The sequence below is a fragment of the Carlito syrichta genome, unplaced genomic scaffold (genome assembly GCF_000164805.1).
Source record: "Carlito syrichta isolate Samal-C Ts95f unplaced genomic scaffold, Tarsius_syrichta-2.0.1 Scaffold304416, whole genome shotgun sequence".
NCBI lineage: Eukaryota > Metazoa > Chordata > Mammalia > Primates > Tarsiidae > Carlito > Carlito syrichta.
In genome coordinates, this window is record NW_007248512.1 from 165,902 (window position 1) to 183,415 (window position 17,514).

Genomic DNA, 17,514 nt, shown 5'->3' on the forward strand with positions numbered 1-17,514 from the left:
GGAGAGGGTAAAAATTAATATATGTAGTGAGGAATATAAATATTTTCCAAGTTCATCAAACTTTTTATAAAGTCGTAGAGTACACATGTTCACTAGTAATTTTCTACTAAAAGTATCAAATGAAACTGTAGAATTGCTCTATTTTTCTACCTTACCAAGTTTCATGTTTTCTAATCAGCAATGAGAAATGCCAATTTAGTAGCACTTTGCCCTTTGCTAATTTTGTTGTAAACCCAACAAATTGCATTTTATTATCTGTTATCATTTGTTTCTTATTTAAGACATCTTTCCTTTCAAACTTTACTCTTTTTAAGCCTTCTCAATTTTGGCTAATCACCAAGGTCACACAGATGGGAGGGTGTAGGGATTTTCATTACACATATTCCCTTTTGACTCCTTCCAACTTTCTAATTTAGCAGATTTTGAGTGAAGCTGAGAACTGTATTTGAAAACATTTATCTAGATTCTGATGATTATTCAGGTTTAGTAATCTTGGTCTAGACCTTTACCCAAGCATATTTAAAGCATATTTAATTGCTATTTATATTTAAAGCATATTTAATTGCTAATGTGCCTTGTGTGACAGATTTATTCCTACTGTAAACCAATAACTTATTCCTGCACATCACAGCTGGGTGATCTCTATATCCCAGAAATATCCCAATACCTAAAAAATTAAACCAAGCAGAGGAAAAAGTGGTTGTCCTTCACAGCCACAGTTCCCTTCTGAAGTACACCATACACTAATCACTTTTAGAAAACAACACCAAACTTTTTATGGCATAAAAAAGGGAATCACTGTGGTCTACACTATGCTACCTCTCTCTCCTGCCTGAATCATGATGTTTATGGAACAGAAGTTCTGTTTGGAAAAGACAACGAGCAGTACTGTATGGTTGTAAACGTTGTAAACATTGTCCATAACTTAAATCTTAAATCTTCTGCTATGTCTAACTTATGACAAGTGCAACAATCCTACAAGTGAGACCTGGCTATTACTCTCCATGCCAAATAACAGCAGCCCCTGGGTTTCATCCATAGATGATGAGAAGATACCAATGGGAGGAGGGAATAGAGAAGACAGGAGGTTTGGAACAATTTACATTTATTTCAGCCAGCTTAATGTTTTGCAAGAGAATTCTATGGCAAATGACCTATTTTTTAACAAGGAATTGAGTGTAGTACACCAGTCTGTCAGTGTTTATTTATTCTCCATACACATATCAACACACAGGAGTCTTCATTGTGCACCCCCAACCTACTGCTCAAGCAATATACAGAATGTTTGGAAAGCAGAAGGAAAAGCAGCTGTTTTCTACATCTTGTTCCTGCTGTTCAAGGTGCACATCCTAGCCAAATGAATCATATTGGAGCCAATGACTCTGGCAGGAGTTCCTTTCTACAAAACAACAGCCTTATTTATCTTAACCTAACTTGGCGAGACCTCATCTCTACAATAAATCAAAAATTAGCCAGGCGTGGTAGCACACGCCTGTAGTTCCAGCTACTTGGAAGGCTGAGGCGGAAGGATCGCCGGAGCCCGAGGCTGCGGTGGCCAGGAGAGTGCCACTGCACTCCAGTCTGGGCAACAGAGTGAGACTCCAACTCAAAAGAGGGGGGGGGAGGGGGGGGGAAAAAGAGAGAGAGAGAGAGAGAGAGAGAGAGAGAGAGACAGAGAGAGAGAGAGAGAGAGAGAGAACAAAGGATTGGAAAGCCTTGTAATAATCTTAGGACAAATAGTGAAGATGTTTATGAGCTAGACCCTAGGACTTGTTTAGTTATAGCGTGATTAACTAGGGTAACAAGAAGTCATAAACATATCCTGTTTTTCACTTCAATTTCTACATTGCCATAACACTCATCTGAAGTACTTGTAATAAATAAATATTGTTAATCTTCTTGCATTTGGGAAGGATGAAGAAAGATCATTCATCTCAGACATCTCAGGAGAGGGGGTTTTTTCTTCTGTTTCTCAGACACAACTTCAAGTTGCAAGCAATCTGAATAATGATTGACCATAGAGGCCAACGAAATCCATCATGTTTACATAAAAATAACCAGAATACTGGACTTAGAATATCATGAGCCTACATCACAGTAGAAGGAATCCAGCAGAGATCTCTAACACACAACAGAAAAGCACCATTTCTGGTTATCAAGGCTATATTTAAGACTACCTAATTGAGCACTGAAAACTGCTTTATTCATCACCAACCCATATGACTATCCTTAGCTGTGCTAGACCATCCATAGCTGATGGATGTGCTTCCTGCACATTATGTGAAGTCCAGAACGTCAGAGACACTGTCTAATCTTTGCCTTGAGAGTCTGAGTTCCTATGTAGAAGGATTAACTAGTACCAAGGGGTATTTCACTCTGAGGTCTTTGCCACATTACTGTGCTGACTGGATTTCACTGCCCTTAACCTAAGAGGAATATCAACAGGCGAATTCATTTATATAGCAAGGCTACTTTACTCACAACCACCAATCTACCTACAATTGTTCTCAGTAGACTCTCTTTCTCACTTGGATACGTCTCTACTTGGTTGGCTAACTTTCATGCATCAGGTTAGAAGTACCAGTTACAGTTTTTCTAATGTGACTCCTTGCCCTTACCCTAACTATACTTGCATTAAAAGATTTACTGCATTTGTGTCTTTCTGAGATAGCAACAGAAATAATTACCAAAAATCAACTAATTTGCTCATTAGCTACATTTGTGCCTCTGTTTCTGAATTCTGTTTTTTATATTTTGTTGCAACTTGATTTTATCCCAGATTTAGACTTTTGCTTCATATATAAATTCTATATGTTGCTTGAACATGTGGTTTAAATCCTGACCCAACTCTTCCCTGGAATCTGATTTTGAATCACTATATTATCAAGAGGCAGTATCTGTAATGTTTTAATTACTTAAGATATTAATAAATTATCTCTTTCCTAATGTTTAGACTTTCATAGTATGAGCACATGTGCAGTCAGAAAGCACCTAGTCATTGAGTTATAACATTTTACTGACCATTGAGGCCTCTGAATTTACCTTCAGAAGGCTGGGATAAGATAAAATCTGTAGGTTTCTTTTAGGTTTACTGAATTATATTCAGTATATACTTTTTTGAAGCTAAAATAAAGCATCAGTTTGCTCCTGTCAGGGCAGAAGACCAATTTCATTTGTCTACCCAAGAAGACAAATGGATGCAGCAAAAATCCAGAAATGTCTTAGATATATTACTGTACAGCTCATTGACCATTCTATCAATGCTTTACTTGAAAGTGATGGCTATCGGATGTCAAGTTCCATTGATAAAGTGATTCCCAAATATTACTTTCAAGTGTGTTTTCCTCTGAGGTCACAGAAGAACTTTAGTGACCTGCTAAGACTTAAAACAGATGAAGTTTCAACTAACTATGACACCAATGGTTTTAACATTAACAAAAAATAACTCTAGAGGGCCCTTGTGAAAAATGCAAACATTTTTCCTTTATGTTTAAAGAGTATGTGTATAAAAACATGTACACATCTTTGTAATTATGCGAGGGACCCCCACAAAACCTGGAATGTATTTATTTAAAAAGTACAATTATTCTTATATGTTTACATTGCAGTCACCTTCAAAGTACTCTTTATTTAATGCAATACACCTAATGGGACACTTTTTCCACTTCTCAGAACTGCTTTTGAACTCGTCACTTTTGATGCCTGTTAGTGCTTCTGCAGTTTTTTGTATCACCTCTTCCACAGCCGCAAAAGGTTTTCCCTTTGAGGCCTTTTTTTTTTTTTTTTTCAGGGAAACAAACAAATGGAAAAAAGTCGCTCAGGGTGAGATCAGGTGAATAGGGAGGGTGGGGCATGGGGAATAAAAATTGCTGAATGCTCAGCGCGGTGTGGGCAGGTGTTCTCAGAAATTATCCATCATAAAATGGGAAAACGTGTTGAAAGATCTCCCAAAAAACTTAACTGAAGCCAAATGTAGCCTCTCACAACAATACTAGCTGACACACCGATGCTGATGAGTTCCTTGAGCACTTATCTAGCAGGTGAAGCCTGTACTACAAGGGGTTCACCCTCCAAATAGATAATTCCAGTTTTATTGGGTCACCCCTCGTATATACCCTGCATCCCTGTCAAAACAGCAAATGTACTGCACATACCAATTGTGTCGGACCTTCCCCCACACGAGTTATATTTTAAATGGCTTAGAGCAAAATAGTTTTTATTTATTTGATTTTTTTTTTCTTGTACAAGGAACACACTGTGAGACTTCTTTTCTTTAGGAAAAAAATAGGACAAACTAATTTGAAAATAAAGACAGCAACAAAGTGAATCATTTGGTGGTTGTTAAGATTGTGAGCATTGGTAAATTGTACTTCCTCCATAAAGCATCTGCTTCCCCCTCTGTATTTCTCTTAATCTCCATCTCATTCTCTTTTGCAAAATCCTATCTCCATTATTCTTGAAAAACATTAATACCTCAAGTTGTTATAAGCATACCTAAACATCTAGAAATTTTATATGCAACTTTATGAGAATCTGTTATTTTCTTAGCATCATATAAAATCATGGAAAATGAAGTATTTATCTCTTAGCAATCCCAAAGAGGTTCAAGTGTACAATAAGGCCCAAGATGTGCCTCAAATGTCCACTTCTTTAAAGCTGTCCTCATGCCTGTTCTATACAACTAAAAATTGTGAGAAACTGTTTCTGAGATAAATAAAATATTCCAAGAGGTTCTTAAATAATTCCTGACTTTTTCATGGCATGCATCTTTAAAGACCTTAAAAATAGATATCAGAAATTTAAATTGTTCAGTAAAGTTGTCAATCAGTAGGCAAAGTGTTGCATTTGATAGAAGCAATAGCTTATATATGAACTATTTATATGCACCTGTATTAGTAAATAGAAAACGTGCAATTTGCTGGCCGTTATATGAGACCAAAATATCAACACATCTTCCTTAACCTTCCAATCATGTGATAGTACAATGCTCACTATTTCACAGATACCTCCCAAGTCTGTGTGTATCTTTTCATGCTTTCCTTATACCATTTTCTATCTTCTTGTGGACCACATCCTAGCTGTTCTTGATATCTATTGCTTTCCTCTGCCCTGGCTTCAGTTTAACAAGTGCTGAATTCACAGACTGTATTAGTAGCTTGCTGCAGAGTTTGAGCCAGACAGGGAAAAACATGAAATTGTTTTACATCAACCAGATGGTTGATTAATCTTTCTTACTAGCATCATGAATATATCCCATTGCTTACTTCCTCTGAAGTAATAAAGAGTTAAATCTAGATTGGTTCATGTCCATGTCGTATTCAGTTTAATGTTCTTCCTTGTTTCCAGTTTAAGCTTAAGCTGTGACTTGCCATGGCCTAAAAGGTCTTCACGGGAAGGGAAGTGTGATCAGATTATGTCTCCACCGTCTTTTTTTAGTTGCCCCATTTCTGTTATATTATGCTCCACTGGCCTGGGGTGTAGGGTGTAGGAATAAAGGAAAATGGGCAAATACATCCTAACAACTAACGTTTTGTGGTGTTCAAAACAGATTTTTGAGTGACAGGGACAAAACCATTGACTTTCTATAGGGTGCAAGTGTGGGCTCTTTACGAGGTCTTGCAGAAGTTCTTGTGTCTTCCTACTTCTTTAATAAAGATAATATGCTCTGTAAAAACATCTTCAAGCCTCTTGATCATGGAAAACTCTTGCTCCATAGGCAACAGTGTTCCTGCTAGACTGTTCAAAATGTCTGCTTTCTTCTGTGACCTCTTGACCCACTGAAAAAGATTTGTCACAACAAGCATTGGAAAGCTTCCCCCTCTATTTGCTGTATCATCATTTCTAATTCACGTTTTTATGTCTAAAGTAAGATATAATTTCTGAATCAGCCAGCCAAAGAAGCAGAGGTCAAGTTGGTAATTAGGTGCCAACTCCATCTACTTTAGACTCCCAGATTCCATGAGTGATTATCTTGGAGCTCCGCACACTTGCTTGGGGAAAAAAAGGTTGAAGTTCCATTTTATTTCCCCATGAGGAGTAAAACGAAGAAGATACCCATACTCTTTCCCTAAGTAATGGATTCTGAAAAGCTTTTTTTCTATCTCAAATCTTTAGAGTTTTAGTATAAATGGACTTGGCCGAGTAATGAGGGCAGGGCCAGTTTTCCCACCTCTTTTGTAAACTCTTTGTGATAGCTTGTTATTTCTACCTCTCACAATGAGAGGAACTTAGTACTTATTATTTTCAGTTTAAGACTATATCCAAAATTCTAAGACAACAGATACAGTCCAATGAATTCATGACCATTATAATGGAGCTGAAACGAAAATGAAAACAATTTGGAGATTTCTTAGAGAACTAAAAAAGGCCATTCTTTTGTTTCCCTAAGCTTTGGCTTTGGCCTTCTCCCCTACCTTGGAGAGGTGAGGTGAATTTCCTCTCTCTGTCTCTCTCTCTCTCTCTCTCTCTCTCTCTAATCTATATTCTAAATAAACTTTTTACAATGAAAAAAAGCAACTTAACAAAGACCACTAGACTCAGCAATTCCACTACTGAGTATATAACCAAAGGAGCACAAATTACTCCACCAAAAAGACACCTGCATGCGCCTGTTTAATGCAGGACTATTCACAATAGCAAAAATCATGTAACCAACTCTTAACTAGGTCTTAAGTTAAATAGAAGAGTTAGGACAGAAAGAAACAGCTTATCAAAAACTCTATCAAACACACCAACATGATTCAGTTAAACTGAGTATTCTTATTACTTGGCACTTGAACAAATTACAGCCTCTTAGTAGGTAACAAAGAAACACGGAAAGAAAGTCCTTGCACCAATTGCTCAGCCCACTAAACTAGTGACCCTAAGAAAGGAACAAAAAAACTTGAAAGGACAGTCTGCAGTGAGGTGTGGCTGTTAAATAATACAGATTACAAAAGGGGACTGGATTAAAAAAAATGTGGTACATATACACGATGGAATACTACGCAGCCATAAAAAAAGAACAAAATCATGAATTTCACAGCAACGTGGATGGAACTAGAGTCTATAATACTGAGTGACCTCTCACAGAAACAAAGATCCGAGTATCACATGTTCTCACTCATATAATGGACTTTGAACATCCAATGTAATACTATAAGACAATGACTGACAGTAGTGGGAAACTATGGGGGGGGATGGGATTAACAGTAGCAAATATCTGTCTGGGGATGGGGAAACACCTCTTATCAACAGGGTGCCTGAATGAAACGTAATTATATACCTAACCCTTAACTGTACCCCACAACATCATAATAAAAAATATTGATAAAAAAATAATGCAGATTAGTGTCCTCTCATGGGACTCTACTTGAGTTTCTGAAGAGTGGGTTAAATAGGATTTGATTTTAGCATGTCTTATCTCTTACAGGAGCTCTGTCACTAGCTACTGTTCATGAAAATAAAACATATTTCCTATTGCTCTACTTTCTTTTTTTTTTTTTTTTTTTTTTTTTTTGAGTTGGAGTCTCACTCGGTCGCCCAGACTGGAGTGCAGTGGCCGCTCCCGGCCACCGCAGCCTCGACCTGCTGGGCTCCGGCGATCCTTCCGCCTCAGCCTTCCGAGTAGCCGGAATTACAGGCATGTGCTACCACGCCCGGCTGATTTTTTTTGATTTATTGTAGAGATGAGGTCTCGCTGCCCAGGCAGGTCTCGAACCCGCGGCTCAGGCAATCCACTCACCTCAGCCTCCCAAAGGCGCGGGATTACAGGCTGAGCCACTGAGCCCGGCTGCTCTACTTTCTACAAGGTAGATTCCAGAGGGGGCCAATTAACCTCCCCTGAGCAAATACTCTCAAAATTTGTAGTTGTGTTCCTTTATTTGAATCTGAATTTGGGACTTAGTTTCGTTTAATTAATCTACAATTATAATCTCTCAAAAACTAGGCTTAATTTTGGCATTATCTAAACTATTTTTATTACTCAAAAGAAAAAAAAGTAAGATTATGCTGAAAGTTAAAATATCTTATATATCTATATCTGCAATGGAACAGGATTGAGAACCCAGAAACAAAACCACTGGTACACAACCATCTTAAACAAACTCTGGGGAAAAGTCAGTCTATTTGGCAATTGATACTGGGAAATTGGCTAACCATATGCAGAAGAGTGAAACTGGACAAAGTTGGCAAAGTTGACAAAATTCTCTATTTTGATTCGAGGGGTCCATGTGCAGGGTTGTTACATAGAAATATTACACGATGGTGAGGCTTGGGCTTCTATCGAGCCTGTCATACAGGTTGTGGACATGGTGCCCAGTGGGTAGTTTTCAGCCCTTATGCTCTCTCCCTACAGGCATGCTCTACCACGCCGGAATTACAGGCATGCGCTACCACGCCGGCTGATTTTTTGATTTATTGTAGAGATGAGGTCTCGCTGCCCAGGCGGGTCTCGAACCCGAGGGCTCAGGCAATCCACTCACCTCAGCCTCCCAAAGGCGCGGGATTACAGGCTGAGTCACCGAGCCCGGCAAAAATCTTAACTGTAAGAGAAATATATTGTAATAATTTTGTCAATAGATCTTATTTCAGTAATGAAACACCCATATTCCTAATTCACTTCCAAACATAATCTTATTCATCTTCTCTAAAACGAAGTAAATTTTTTTCAAAGTAAAATTTTTATATTGAATTTAATAATTATAGTGTAGTGCATGCAGCTCCTTTAATGAAAGTTATATTTGTAAAATGTTATTGATAATTTTTTCTAATTTGTCTCTATTTTTACACATGTATTCATATTTTTATATTTATTCTTTTATTTTTTTATTTTGAAGATATGGGGTACAATTCAGGGTAAGGTATAAATGTTCATGTTGCAAATATCCTTGTTGATGAGGTGTTCCCCACCCCTGTCCTGGCAGTTTCCAACTACTACCAATCCCTTTCTTACAGTATTATGATAATTGTTCAAGGTACACTCCTGAGTGAGAACATGTGGTACACACTTCTTCATGTCTGTAATAGATCACTCGGTAACATAGACTCTAAGTACACCCAAATTGCTGCGAAGTTCATAATTTTGTCCTTCTTTATGGTTGTGTAATATTCCATCGTATATATGTGCCACATTTTTTAAATCCAGTCCTCTTTCGATGGGCAGCAGGATTGGTTCTATGTTTTTGCTATTGTAAATAATGCGGCGATAAACACGCAAGTGCAGGTATCTTTTTCACAGTGTAATCTGAGTTCTTCTGGGTATATTCCCAGTAGGGGGATTACAGGGTGACATAGAAGATCAATTTTTAGATCTTCTAGGACTTACCAAACTGTTTTCCACAATTTGTTTTCCTTAAATTTTCTTTGAAATTTAGATTAGAAGTTTCCTCATTATGTTCTTACATGGCAACTTGTTTTTGTTTAACTAGGATTCAGTTTTCTACTTTTTATATTTTTTATTGATTACCAGTCTTTTAATGACTTTCTTATTTCTATCTAGCTATATAATTTCTCTTATTGCAGAGTAAATTAGCTAAAGATATGAAATAACATTTTAAAACAACGATTGAGCAGTATTCTGAAACAACAATAAAAATCCAATTATGGTTTGAGACAACCTACCAACTCCATTCAATGAGACAGCACAGGTCAAGTGAACAGAGTCATAGAAAATTCATAGGCCTGGCATCCCATCAGGGTCTGCCTAATAAGATGCTTAGAAATAGAAGGCAGCTCATGCTATGACTAGTTCAAAGAATTCAGCAAGCTTGGATTGACATCAGGTATTTTCACTGACTGAGATAATCAAAGAATTTGTGTAAATCAGTCTCTCTTATTAACTGCCAGGCCAGGTAAAAAAACCAACCCACTTGAAGTCAACTCTGCCATCATCTTTTAGGTCATACTGTTCTTTTCAGCCCATAAAATCTTACAAATAGAAAAGAATTAGATTTCTAAAAATAATTTTGTGTCTAGATATGTGGTTTAACATTATGCTATGTTATATCCTATTCAATTATATTAAAATTCTACTGATGTGCATTGAAGAGTACTCTGTTTTTGCCTTAACCCGAGAAAGGACCAAATTTAAACAATACCTGAGTAAACAATTACTACATATTATGATTGAAATGTTCTCTGGACACCTATCACAATGTTGAAGTTTTATCATTAGATATCTATTTATTTGAAGGCACTCTTGGTAGACTATATACAGTCTCTTCTACAACACAGAGGCTCTGGTTATAGTCATGAACACTGTTGTCTGAATGAGTACATGATGTAAATGTTAGTTGAAGTTTTGACTTAAAAAAAGGAAACTATATTTGAATTGGAGTAGAGGGAAAGGCCTTGGTCACCAAAATTGGACAGAGTGTTTTAATATAAATATGTTTACAGTTTCTCCAAATAATGTTTCATCCTATTCTGACACTTTTAATACAAAAAAATAGGTAATGTTATTCTCCAGAGAATACATCTCTGAGTGGTGGTGACCTTCTGTCCAGTTTCCTTTGTAAATCCATTTTGTCTTTGCTTGAAATTTTCTGCTTTCCTCATTAAAAGCTCTCTTATACTATTCATCTAGTTATAAACAAAGGTATTGTGCTTTATTCTAGGAACTGATATTAAATAATGAACAAGACAGTAATAGTCCCTGACCTCATTAGAGCTCGTAGTCTAAAGCAAATTTAGACAATTAATGGGATATTACAATACGGTGTAGTATGTGCTAAGACAAATACGAAGTTCAGGAAAGAACATAATAATGATATATGTGAGATAATTCATATGTTAAATAGCTTAATTTAACCATTCCATAACATAGTCACATATTAAAGCATCATGTTTTACAACATAATTGTATACATTGTTTACTTGTCAAACAAAACATTAATTTAAAAAAAAATCAAAGAGAGCATAGGAGAATTATCTCTCTGAACTTAAAGGATGACAGCTATAGCCACATGGAGGAGATATCCATGTTTCTGAGGACAGATTCAGAGGATAAATGTAAATTAGCCAATGGAATTAAGTTGGGATGAGATTTTCCTAGGTAAAGCATATTTAAACCTAAGAATCAAGAGGGACGTGATATATGTTGGGAAATGAAAAATAATATTTCTGTATAGCTAGAGTAGGGAGTAGAAGACACCATCAGAGAATTTTAAAGGAATTTTAAGTCATAGGAACAAATAATATATTTATCCCAAGTATAAAATTACTAGAGGATTTTTAAGAAGAAAATCATAATTTTATTTTTGAGAGAACATACTACAGTTCTTTTGCAGGTGATATGTAGCAGGCTGGTACCATATTTGAAGCAGGCCATGGAGACGATCTCAACTAGGGTAATGGCAGTAGAGGGAAAACTGTTAGAATCTATCATTATTTGCAAAGCATTAGAAAGAACTGATGATTAGTTGATTTTATGGAATATTATGGACATAATAGAGGAAGTAGAATCTTGCAGAACTATGCCTAATTAATTCTATTATTTGTATTTCACTGAAATAGGAAAAAAATTCAGAAAAAGAGCAAAACCAAGTTGAAGAGGTAAGAATTAGACAAGACAATGATACCCAAAGAATTCTTATTTGATAGTGTTGTTACATTTTGGTAGCTGTAGCACATCCAAGTGTGGAGATAGGGGGAAATCTGGACTTGCAATGTAGCATTGAGAGTTTTCAGCATGTGAGGAGGAATTGAAGCTAAGGGTACTGACAGGAAAGCCTCAAACAAAATTTCAAAGTATAGATTGATGCTACAGGAAGAAACAGAGAGAAAGCCTTCCCCCTCCCGCTGTATCACTAGACTTCCAACTCCGTTTCCCTTGGTCTGGATGCCTTGAACTGTATTCTTCCTTGAGTAATGCTGTATTCTAGGTTGACTTCATTGAAGAATATCATCTCCAATATATTTTAAGTTTAAGAACCAATAACTATATTGTTTCTATAATAATACATATTATATATATAATATAAAATCCAAGATAATTTTTAAAATTCCAATCATGGTTTGGAAAGTAATATTATATTGTACCAGATAATCATGCCTATGCAACATATATTAAAGACCAATATTTATATGGTGTATGACTTAGCCAATTCCCAAAAAGTTACCTGTCACATTCCTTACTTTTATAACTCTTTTTTTAAAGGTAAACAGATCTTTGAAGGAAGACTTTGCAATTTGTTCAGCATGCTATTTATACTTGAAAAGTGTTAAATTATCCTAAACATACTTGTAGTAACAATCAAGATTAGTTGCAGCTATATTAGGATTATTTATTATTTGTTCCACTTCAGCTGTAGCACAATTCCAATTGTACAAACAATTTTCTTAATCCAAATTGTGAAAGTAAGGACAGAAAAGATCATGAAAAACTAATAAATTCTTAACCAGATGGTTATCTAAAATTCTCTTTTTGACAAAGAGCTGATTCTGAACAGATTGTATATGTGTCTCACTGGTAGAAGTGGATTATCTGTCTTGAATTGGATTGTGATGACGATGACCCTATTCTAAGCAAACCAAATCTCTTGAACTATATAATGAGATCAGGAGGAACATTCGGCCTGAGAAAGACAGATTGCAATTGACTGAGATGATTTTGCTAATGTTTTTTTCAATCTCTTTCCTTGATGTACATGATCGTGTAATTTTCTTCCCGCAGAGATTTCTCATCCTGTAGTTTTGTGTGTTAATTTTTTTTCTCCTTCATATTTTTTTATTTTCATAAGCGGAGCTGAATGAGTGGCAGGAAGCTGCGAAATCTATCTTACAAAAAGGTGATTGTAGAAGAGTCTAGAATCTTCATTTACTGTGCAGCAGGATTGCAGAAAACTATCAAGAGTAAACATTTTACTGATTCTCTCTTATTACTTCTCTTTAGGCTGTGAGGAGGCAAAAGTTGCTTGAACAGAGTATCCAGTCTGCCCAGGAGATTGAAAAATCCTTACACTTAATTCAGGAGTCCCTTACATTAATTGACAAGCAGTTGGCAGCTTATATTGCAGACAAAGTGGACGCAGCTCAAATGCCTCAGGAAGCCCAGGCAAGTACATCTGGGAATAAGCTTCTGCTCTTTTGTTTTTATTATCAGAACAAAATGTTGCTGAATTTCTATCATGAAGTTTATTCAACCAGTTGTGCAGGGGGATGTTTTGATTGACTGTTGTGAATATTCGGGGGAAAAGAGGGTCTAGATTAGTACTTAAGATTTATTTCTGAAAGTATTTAATGAAGGAATTTGAAATAGAGACACTTAGAAGACAGGAACATTTGGATCTGGTGTTTGTCAATTATTTCAGTCTGTACTAAAGCTAGAGGGAAAATATAGAAAAGTACATTAAAGGCAGTGTCGAACATTTTATTGTTAACTCATCTTTGTTATCATGGAAAAACAACTCACATGATCTCTATCTTCTTTTATATTAATGGTAATAAGTAGTTAATAACACAAAATTATTGGTATAAACTTGCATTATATTATTAATGACCACGCTCCATATGCTTACACACACATGCACACACATTCAACTCTTCATCCAATCTGAATTATAAAATATGTTTAGCCAGTTTTTTTTTTTAAAGAATGAATGTTGAAAGAGTAATGAAAATAAAATAAGTAAATTTAGGCCATCTCTAAATGTATTTCCATCTTAAGAAATATTTTTAAAGGATAAGTTTCTATTTTTAGACATAATTTAAATGTATGAAAAGTATCATAGGTATTATCTATTTAAATGTCTTTAGGGTTGTGTGATAGTAATGTAGTGTAGCTACTTTTCAAATCATGTGTACGTATTATGAAGCAAATAACCAAGTATAAGTCAGATTGCATGTTATGCCATCAGAAGCATTCAGAGGTTATCTACAAATCTCAAAGGCTCTCTGCTCACTGATAGATAAAAATACCTGGAGTTTTTCACTTTAAAATTAATTTGGAAGCAAAATATTGGATTTGTAGGTCATGGTTACAATGCAGTTAATTACAATTTTCAAGGGCATGAATATACACAATAGCATAAATTAGTTTACTATATTGTCTAAGTTTGACAAGGAAAGTCCTTGAGAATGGGGCAAAATACAGGTAGTAAGTCTAGAGTAAAGGGTTTCCTTATGGAATGCACACTATTATAATAGGGAATGGATAAAGGGAAGTTTGGGGAGAATAATAATAGTTTTTCACTGGGGCAATAAAAGTAACTATTATGAAAAGGGAGGATAATAGTAAACCTACTTGACTTTTAAAAAATTAATGCATAATAATTGTACATATTTAAGGGGTACGTGTGATACTTTCAAACATACCCTTCCAAGTATATACATTTTCCAAATTTATGGAAGACAAGTTCTCTAGCATTAACTATTTCTAAGACTGTCCTGTCCCGGTGTTAGTCACACAGAAAAAGTTTTTTTTTTTTAATAGATATTTAACATGTCCACATATCTAAGGAGTACCTGTGATTTTTTTTACATGCATAGATATGTATTGATCAAGTCAGAGTATTTAGGATATCCATCACAGCCAGGGTTTGGTAAAATACATGATCAGATGGAAGATTATTACTGAATTGAGAAGAACTACATGATTTTAAACTAAATGCATAGTAGAAGTGCTTTTACTTAAATTTAGTGACGTGACCTTGAATGAAAGTTTGATTAAAATATTCATAATTTACTGAATGGAATTAAGGATCATTTTGAGCAACATAAATACTAAACATTAAACATTGATTTGTACTTTAAGTAAAGATCTACATTTTGAGGCTTGTAGAAGGAAACTATGAGTAGCAAATTTGATAGGCAAAAGCTTTTATTGTTTTATTGTTCATTATTATTATGTTTTAGAAAGAAAATTAGCACTTTTAGGGGAAAAATCTTGTCTAGTTGAAAATGTGATATGGGACACTGTGTATTTAGAAATGGACCCAGTATTCTATAAACATTAATATAATGTATTAGTTTCAGTAACAAAATATCTTGTTTGGTTTTTGCAAATTAAAAAGTTATAGCAAAAATATGATTAACTACAGCAGTAGAAAAGTGCTTGCAAATAGCAGACACAGGTAAATTAAGACATTTCAAATCTACTTCAAGAGAGAGATTTAAGAATGCTGTACTAACAAACTCAAGTCTATTTTCTGTGTGTTTCTGGTTGCACCTGCATTTTCAAAATAGTTCTTGTCTTCGAGTCTCGCCAAATGGTAATATATAATATTGGAAAATGCAAGCCACCTATAATAACACTTTTCTGCTCCAAGATTTTATTTTAAGATGACAGCAAGTGAATTGTTTTCTGGGACAGAGTTATCAGATACTCAGATGTACTTCAAGGATTGCATTTCCTAAAGTTCAATTTGAAAGTCTCATGAAAGAAAAAAGCAGAAATTTAAAAATTTCTCTGTAGAGAACTTAAGCCAATTGTGTAGACAGAGTACCTACTAAGAGTGTCACCAAAATGGCATTTAAAAAAATAAATATATACTAGGGACTAATTTTAATGCTTTGTATTAACAGAAACCAAATGTGATATTTAAAATTTGGATAAAAATTTATTGCTAATTAAAAGATTAAATGGACTTTAGTTTCTCTATTCAGAAGTTGCATCTTTTTTGAAAATTCGCTTCTGAGAAACAAGAACAAAATAAATGATGTTACCATATTTAGTACTTTTGAAATATGTACTCAGATTTTCTGTCACACTACTTACATAGATTTGTGGGCGTCTGACTCCACCGTGTGGTACATTGAGAGTTTTGCTACTAATAGAGCCTTCTTTTTCTGCATTTTAAGATTGTGATCCCCAGGTATAAAAATGAATATATTAAGAAATGCAATTTTTGATCTCTATACTTTTGTTATATGTAAAGGTAGATGTAGATCAAGATATTTCCTTTCATTCATACGTGTATGCATATTTATAATGGGAACAAAAAAGAGCTTCCTACTTCCTCAGCATGTTAACTGATTTGTTATCTGTCATGATTACAAAACTGGGCCCTCTTACTCAGAATTGAATTGAAAAATACTTTACTTTTTAATTTAGTGACATGAGCATACAGAAACAAAGCTTAACATTTTAGACAATAAAACCACATACTACACAAATATCAACGCATAAGTTGATTTATGAATATTTTATTTCAAAAAATAGCACTTAACCAAACCACAATCTTAAATTGTATGACCACAGTATCGAACTGCCCAGTGCCATCCCATTTAAAGAGAGATTTTTATCAAAGTAAAAAATTAAGATGACATCTTATTGATTCAGAGTAAAGCAAATGGAAAAAGCTTTTCCAGACATAGAAACATATCTTCTAGATATAGAAACCAAAAACTTAAGAACTCCTCCAAAAATACACTAATTAAAAGTGCTACAACCTATGAGTGTTTCTTGGAAATACTTTTAAAAATAAAATCACCAAATCGTTTAACTGCAAAGATACACATGTCATGAACTGAGCCGTTTACTCCTCGATTTTTCAGAACAATATACTGAAGCACAGTTTTAGTTTTGGTGCCTGAAATCTCATAACAAAAATCCTAGTACCCAAACTGCACTCCAGTCCAATCAATTCAGAATCTCTAGGTAGATTCAGTCATCGGAATTGTGGAGAACTCTCCCAGTTATTCTAATGTATAGCTAAGATTGAATATGGCTTTGGATAGTTCATTACTGGTAATGACTGAAGTGATTCAGTCTTTTTCATGTACTTCTAACCCTCATTCATATAGTTTCTCCACCTATGGCTGTGTCAAAATTTTAAGGGGCGAAAGTAAGCATGGCAATCAAACTATTGATGATACTCTCTCCTGTTTTTATTTTTCCCCTCACTCTTATGAAAAATTAGTGAAGGTAGAAAATAAAGCTGAGAACTACTGCACAAATTGAATCATTTGGAAAAATGAAATTTTCAATATTGATGTTTAAAGCTGAACTTAGTCTGGCTATACTATATTCGTTTTTTTTTCTAATTACACATATGTTTACATGCCAATTAGTTTGGATGAGGTTCTAAATCGTTTTTAGGGGCCAGTGATAACTATGCTTAAACAGCTACTTAAATGTCTTGAATTTTTTAAATTACAAAGATAGTTCATCATGCACATTTCTTCTTTTCTAATAATTTTCGTTTTTGAGTCTTCAGTATGTAAACACAACGCGACATAAGCGCATGTTGAAATCCTCCATGTCATTATGTGTAGATGGTGCACATTTTACACAGAACATGACCACCCTGTTACTTCGATGACTGAAACAAACAGTAGAATTGCCTAGCAATGATTGCTATAGTTTAATATTCTACTTCTATTGTTCCACAGATTTCTGATTCAATTTTGGAATCTCATGTCCTGCATAGTAGACTTATGTGCACAAGTAGAGGAACAAAAATAGAATAATTCAGGAAACAAGTTATCATCAAAAGAGAGGGTCTCATAATAAAAAACAGAAAAGTGCTGCTATGTTTTGCTCACCAAAATTGGACTTTTTGAGTGTTCCTGAGTCCTCTACAGAGCAGATTTCCT

General features: G+C 35.0%; 1 protein-coding gene across 1 annotated transcript in view; it reads left to right on the forward strand.

Moving 5' to 3' along the window:
• LOC103262259 (dystrophin-like) overlaps positions 1-17,240 on the forward strand; it is a gene marked incomplete at its 5' end in the record, with an annotated part of 166,531 nt that extends 149,291 nt beyond the window's left edge. The window contains 2 exons of the mRNA XM_008059882.2: positions 12,872-13,033; positions 17,136-17,240. Coding sequence (XP_008058073.2) covers positions 12,872-13,033; positions 17,136-17,240 — 267 coding nt within the window. The remainder of the gene's footprint in view (positions 1-12,871; positions 13,034-17,135) is intronic.
• Between the last annotated feature and the right edge of the window lie 274 nt (positions 17,241-17,514).